The sequence below is a fragment of the Brassica oleracea genome, chromosome C5, assembly GCF_000695525.1.
Source record: "Brassica oleracea var. oleracea cultivar TO1000 chromosome C5, BOL, whole genome shotgun sequence".
Classification (NCBI taxonomy): domain Eukaryota; kingdom Viridiplantae; phylum Streptophyta; class Magnoliopsida; order Brassicales; family Brassicaceae; genus Brassica; species Brassica oleracea.
In genome coordinates this window covers 9,396,235-9,402,786 of record NC_027752.1, presented here as the reverse complement: position 1 = coordinate 9,402,786, position 6,552 = coordinate 9,396,235, and the positions used below count along the sequence as shown (strand labels likewise).

General features: G+C 33.1%; 2 protein-coding genes across 3 annotated transcripts; both read left to right on the top strand.

Annotated features, from left to right (window-relative positions):
- The first annotated feature begins 1,355 nt into the window (after positions 1-1,355).
- Positions 1,356-2,825, top strand: LOC106293648 (AT-hook motif nuclear-localized protein 13-like). Of its 2 annotated transcripts, none has more exons than XM_013729319.1 (5): positions 1,356-1,723; positions 1,792-1,844; positions 1,941-2,069; positions 2,154-2,315; positions 2,400-2,825. In XM_013729319.1, exons 1-5 carry the CDS (start codon positions 1,396-1,398, stop codon positions 2,613-2,615), a joined length of 888 nt encoding a protein of 295 aa, XP_013584773.1. In that variant the 5' UTR covers positions 1,356-1,395; the 3' UTR covers positions 2,616-2,825. The 2 variants fall into 2 exon arrangements, with proteins under 2 accessions (XP_013584773.1, XP_013584772.1); XM_013729318.1 differs by having other exon boundaries at positions 1,789-1,844.
- A 1,528-nt stretch (positions 2,826-4,353) lies between these two features.
- Positions 4,354-5,499, top strand: LOC106344456 (AT-hook motif nuclear-localized protein 13-like). The gene is made up of 5 exons (XM_013783832.1): positions 4,354-4,636; positions 4,739-4,791; positions 4,874-5,002; positions 5,097-5,258; positions 5,359-5,499. Exons 1-5 carry the CDS (start codon positions 4,354-4,356, stop codon positions 5,497-5,499), a joined length of 768 nt encoding a protein of 255 aa, XP_013639286.1.
- The last annotated feature ends 1,053 nt before the right edge of the window (positions 5,500-6,552 follow it).

Here is a 6,552-nt window from a genome sequence, read left to right as displayed (position 1 = left end):
ACCAGTTAATTATAATGGATGTTTTGTAACTTTCCTTTTAGCTCCAATATTATCGGGACTCCTCCCATATACATAACCAGAAATGTATTTGAACGTAAGAAGAAAATGACTAATAAGTTAGAGCAATTTTCATTGACCCATGGTAAAAATAATGACCCATCGTCAAGCGTCTGAGAAGGCCACCGTCAAGTTTCATTGACCCATGGTATTTATTATCCCAAAGAATATTACAATCAATTTTTCTACTTACTGTATGTTCTTTAGCTCTTTGGTTCATGTTTTTGGTTTTATAATTAACCTATCAAATATTTGATATAACCATTATTTTTACTGTTTTTATTTTTACAAGAAACGACCAAAATTTTAAAATGAGATCAATATATATGATTTAAGTAAAATGAATTTTTTTCAGTTATTATGGTCACAGATAAAATCATTATATATTTAAAAAGTAAAATATTTAAAGTTAGTTAATATTTATAATATTTACTTTTTATGTATCAAATAATGGTTTATGTTTTCAAGATTGTAGTTTTTGCATGTTATTAAATCAAATATACAAAATATTTGTTAAATATAAAAAAAGTTAAACAAATATAGTAATTCATTTTATTAAAAAAAAATTTAAACAAATTTCAACTAAATAGATTAAAAATGGATTGATCCACTTTTGTTTATTTTAGTAAAATTAAAACAACTGCAAGATGGGTTAATAAAATCGATTATTTTATTTCTTAGTTTAATTATAGTTATATGAATATATTATTATGTAAAACATCTACTCTATTAAATCAGAATCATGATCAATTGATAAATGATTAGCTCAACAATTACTTCTCCATATGACATACTTAAAAATAACTATTTTTTTTATAATTGCATCTAAATATACTACGACTCTAACCACTTTTAATATTTGAATAATACATTTTAATAATATTATCAGTTATATTTATTCCTACAGATCAGTTAATATAAACAGTTGCCAACAATTATATTAAATTAATATTAAAAAATATGATTAAAAACATAAATACATAAATTAAATTTCTCAAAGGGTGGATCAAAATCTAGTTTTATTCATTAAATCTTCTCCTGCACATTCACAAACTATATCCTAAAACTAAATCAGATATTTATATTTATTTAATTAACATAAAAACCCATAAAAATAAATACCCTGAAAAGTGAAAACCCCTAAACCAATGATTTAGTTATTTAATTTTCTAACTAAATAAAAATAAAACAAAAAGCAAAATACAAAATCGTCTCTCACTAGTTGCTAGTCACCACTATATATATAATTTATCTGAAGAACTCTGCTAAAAAAAAAAAACCTCGCTTTCTCTCAAAAAAACAGTCTTTCCAAGAAAGTTTCTTCCTTTTCTCTCTCGAATGGATTCTAACGAAACCCACCAACAGCAGCAGAATCGCAACGCCGCCGCCGCGTTAGCGGGTCCCACCGCCCCTTCTCAGGCCATGCACAACCGTTCATCTGTCGGGGCTCTCTCTCTGCTCCAGCCTCAACCTCTGCAAGGGGTCATGCTCGACGGATCGCCTTACTCCGTCTCCGTCGCGACCCAACGAGGACGAGGAAGACCGAGGAAGTACGCTCCTCCTGATGTCAATGTCATTGATGGCGGAGGTGCAAATGCTGGCCCACCTGCTAAACGCAAAGGTCGTCCTCTTGGCTCCCGTACTAAGCAGCCGCGCAAAGCTTCAGGTAACATTCAAAAGACTCCATCTTTCTTGATTATCCTTTTGTCTGCTTACACTTAATGTCTGTAGGAGGAGGAGGAGGAGGACCGCTTACAGCTCATGTCATTAACGTCAATGCTGGAGAGGTAGTAATGTGTCTCGTCTTGTGTGTACCAAATCTTTAGCCTTTAAAAGATTTTTAGTTAAAAAAAGTTATCATCTTTCCATTGTACGTACTCCAGGACATAGCTATGAAGTTAGTGGCGTTTGTGAATCAAGAACCACGCGACGTCTGTATTCTCTCAGTTTCAGGAGCTGTATCTAGTGCGGTGATTCAATCTCACAATCCTTTTGGACTTGTTAAGCTTGAGGTATATATAACATTTCATGTCCTTGTGCAGGCAGTAGTACTTGCTTCTTGCTCTGATTTGAGCTCTGTTTATGTATGCATGCAGGGCCTTTATGTCATCACTCATATGTCAGGTACTTTCTCGAATACTGAGAGTAATGGTACTGTGACCAGAACTGGTAACTTGACCGTGTCTCTAGCTGGCCCTGATTTCATGGTTGTGGGGGGTTTTGTTGGTGGAATGCTTGTAGCTGGTTCACAAGTCCAGGTTACGAAACCCTTTATAGTCGAGTTGGTGAACGGAACCCTTCAAGATACTGACTTTGCTTTTTTAATATATATATATATATAGGTCATTGTTGGAACCTTTGAACCAGAGAGAGTGAAACTGAGAGCAGCTTTAGAATCAGCCGATGTGTTGAACTCAAATGGTGGTGGTGGACCAGGATTACCTCAGTCTCAGGGACCAAGCGAGTCATCAGAGGAAAATGCTAGTAAATCTCTTGGAAACTCTACGCCACAGCCACCTCACCATCTTCCCCTCTGGCCTGGCAACAATCCTCAATAAGCAAAATGGTTCTCACCAAGGGGTTGACTTCTTTGTTCCATCAGAATTGTCCATAAGTGGATTGATCTTTCTTACTCTCTTGTTTTCTTTTTGTTCATACTTCTCTTCGATGTAGCTTTTTGTTTTAGAAAAATAGAAAGAGAGAGAGAGAGAGATGTTAAAGTAGGGTTGAGTTCATATTTTAAGTTTGTTACTTTAGTTTCTTTTGATCGTGTGATGATTCTGTAATCAACAAATGATCCGGTTTAGTTTCCAAGTAGGTTTCATATAAAAAAAAATATTTCTCATAATGTTCATCTTCCCTTGTTTTCAATAAAAAAATTGGTCAATACAAAACAAAAATCTAACTATAGTTTCATAATCTGTTTTGACTTTTACTTATCAACGAAAACTTATCTAAATTTGTATGGCTTAATCAAAAGACTGGATTACATCAAGTGATTCTTTGTTTAAAAGAATGTTTGTCTTAAAGAATAAGCTACTACTATAATGAATTAATCAAATAACTAGCTATTAGCTCTCGAATCAAACCATACAGCAAGCTCTCGATTCCCTTGCAAACGAATAGTACTTAACCGGATCCGGATTATTCCGTCTAGATGTTTCACTAACATGATTGTTGATGATATTAGTGTATGTATTTCTTGATATTGGCTATTATTTTTCATAAATGATTTGTACCCGCAAATTGTTTGACAAGCCGAACAAGTCGACTTGGTAGATTGTCCAAGATTTTTATGCAATCTACCAAATCGAATTGATCTCAACAGTGGGAAAGAAAAAATCTTGGACAAGACCGCCTATAGCCAAATAGAAATTTTAGGTTACTTAAATTATACGATAACACACTAAGTGGACATTAATACCATTCGTTAGATGTTCTATATTCAGGTACCTCTCTATATTCTCATCTCATTGATTAACCTCAAAACTAATTACAAATCACATGGCCAGTGAATTGGAATAATCTCGTGACATGTATGTGAGAAGAAGAGTGGATGGATATAACACGGTCGAGTGGTATAATTGTATAACCGTAGCTTGTTACAAAAAAAAAAAAAAGTTAACCGGAGCTTGTTCATATGAAATCAGATGTTGAAAGTTACATTTCTGTTTATTTACAGAAAATAAAGTTGGATCTTTCTGTGTATTAACATCAGTTTGACATTCATGTTGGTCTATCTTCTTCTTTTTTTATTCATAAATTTCATAGAATTAAAAATGAGTAAGTTAAGTTTATCAATTAGTTTGGAATCTACATAGTATATACATTTTCTCTTCTTAAATTTTATTGTTTGACAAATTTAAACATACATTATTCTCTTAGTAATTCATGTGCATTCGTTTTTATTTGAATAAAATTTTGATAAATGTTTGTGTTATTTTCTTCCTTGAATCTTCTCCTGCAGATTAACAAACTATATCCTAAAAGTAAACAAGATCTTTATAGTTATTTCATTAATATGAAAAACGATAAAAAAATAAATCCCCTGAAAAGTGAAAACACCTAAGCCAATGATTTATTATTTTATTTTTTTTTGAACACATAAGCCAATGATTTATTTTATTTAATTTTTCTAACTAAATCAAAATAAAATACAAAAGCGTCTCTCACTAGTCACTACTACTACTATATATATATATATCTATATCTGAAGAACACTCATGTTAGCTCAAAGAACCTTCACTTTCTCACAAAAACAGAGTCTTTCCAAGAAAGTTTCTTCCTTTTTCTTCCATGGATTCTAAAGAAACCCAGCAACAGCAGAATCGCAACGCCGCCGCCCCGTTAGCGGGTCCCACCTCAACTTCTCAGGCCATGCACAACCGTTCTGATCTGCGCCAGCCTCAGCCTCAACCAGGCCCGCTCGTGCTCGACGGAGCGCCTAACTCCCTCCCGGTCCAACAACCTTGGATGCTACTCGGGGTCGAGCAACTAGCACGAGCAAGAGCGAGGGCGTACGCTCCTCCGGATGGTGGAGATAGCGGCGGGGGTGCAAATGCTGGCCCGCCTGCTAGAGGTCGTTTTATTCTGACGGGTCAAAGGACTCCATCTTTCTTTCTTTCTTTTCTTGATACCCTTTTGTGATCACTGCTTACAGTTAATGTCTGTGTGTGTGCAGGAGGACAAGAAGGATCGCTTACAGCTCATGTCATTAACATCAATGCTGGAGAGGTAACGTGTTTTGCGTACCAAATCTTGAACCTTTAAGAGATTTTAGTTCAAAAGTTATGATCTTTCCATTGTACTCACTCAGGACATAGCTGCCAAGTTAGTGGCGTTTATGAATCAAGAACCACGCCACGTCTGTGTTCTCTCAGCTTTAGGAGATGTATCTATTGCGGAGCTTCAATCTAACAATTCTCTTGGATTAGTTAAGTATGAGGTATAACATTTCATGTCCTTTTTGGTCTGATTTGAGCTCTGTTTAGGTATTGTGTGTGATCTGTTTTTTTTTTTTGCTGTGTTTATATATCCAGGGCCCATATGTTATCACTAATATGTCAGGTACTTTCTCGAATACTGAGAGTAATGGTACTGTGACCAGAACTGGTAACTTGAACGTGTCTCTGGCTGGTCCTGATTTCAAGATTGTGGGGGGTTGTGTTGGTGGAATGCTTGTAGCTGGATCACCAGTCCAGGTTACTTACTCCGTTTCTCAAACCCTTTATAGTCGAGTTAGTTAACGGAGTCCTTCAAGAGACTTGACTTTGGTTCTGGTTGTTGTTTTTATATATATAGGTCATTGTTGGAAGCTTTGTACCAGAGGGACTGAAACTGAGCGTAGCTTCAGCACCAGACAATGTGTTGAACTCAAGTGGTGGTGGTGGTGGTGGACCAGGATTACCTCAGTCTCCGGGACCAAGCGAGTCATCAGATTGATCTTTCTTACTCTCTTGTCTTCTTCTTGTTCATACTTCTCTTCAATGTAGAAGAGAGAGAGAGATGTTAAAGTAGGGTTGAGTTCATACTTTTAGTTTGTTACTTGGTTTCTTTTGATTGTGTGATGATTCTGTAATCAACGAATAATCCGGTTTGGTTTCCAAGAGGTTTCAGTTCATTTTTTTATAAAAAAACTCTCATAATATACATCGTCTCTCTGTTTTCAATTAAAAAATTGGTCAGTACAAACAAAAAAACTAGCTATAATTTTCATAATCGGTTTGACTTTTACTTATGAACGAAAACTTATCTAAATTTGTTGTATGGCTTAGTAATAACTAGATCCTGACCCGCGCGCTAGACCCTGATCAGCGCGGATATGAATTTTCAGTTTTTAATTATTTATTTTATTAAATGATGTATTTTTAATATTCGTTCATATTATATTCATTAAGTAAATATTTTTTTGTATCTTAAACTATCTATTTTTTTACGAATGTGTGATATCATATAAAAAATATAAAAAATGAGTATAGAGTTAATTAGATAATTTTAAAAACAGAAATTTTTCTTTCGTGTGCGATATCATGGAAATAATGATCCGCCCAGTTAACAAAAATTATGATTATTTTATGTGTAATTTTTTTTATTTTGACCATTTTCTTAAAACTATATTAAATTTTACATATTTTAATTAGAATATTTTTAATATCTTTACCTTTTTATTTGAAATGTAACTCAATATTTTTTTTTAACAATTATAACAAAATATTTAAAAAATATTTTTAGAATTTGTTTGAAAAATATGAAAATTACATTTTAAATTAAAATTATCCTAAAATATGATAAGTTTTGATGTAAACGAAAACTCAAATTATGTCAAAAATAATGATATTCAATGATAATAACAATTTTAATTGATTATTTTTTAAAAAATACATTTACAAAAATATTGTTTGAAAGAAAATTCATTTATCTTTCAAATATAAAATGAAAATATTATAATTAAATAATAAAAAATATAAATAAAAACCATAAATTTAGCAAATGACA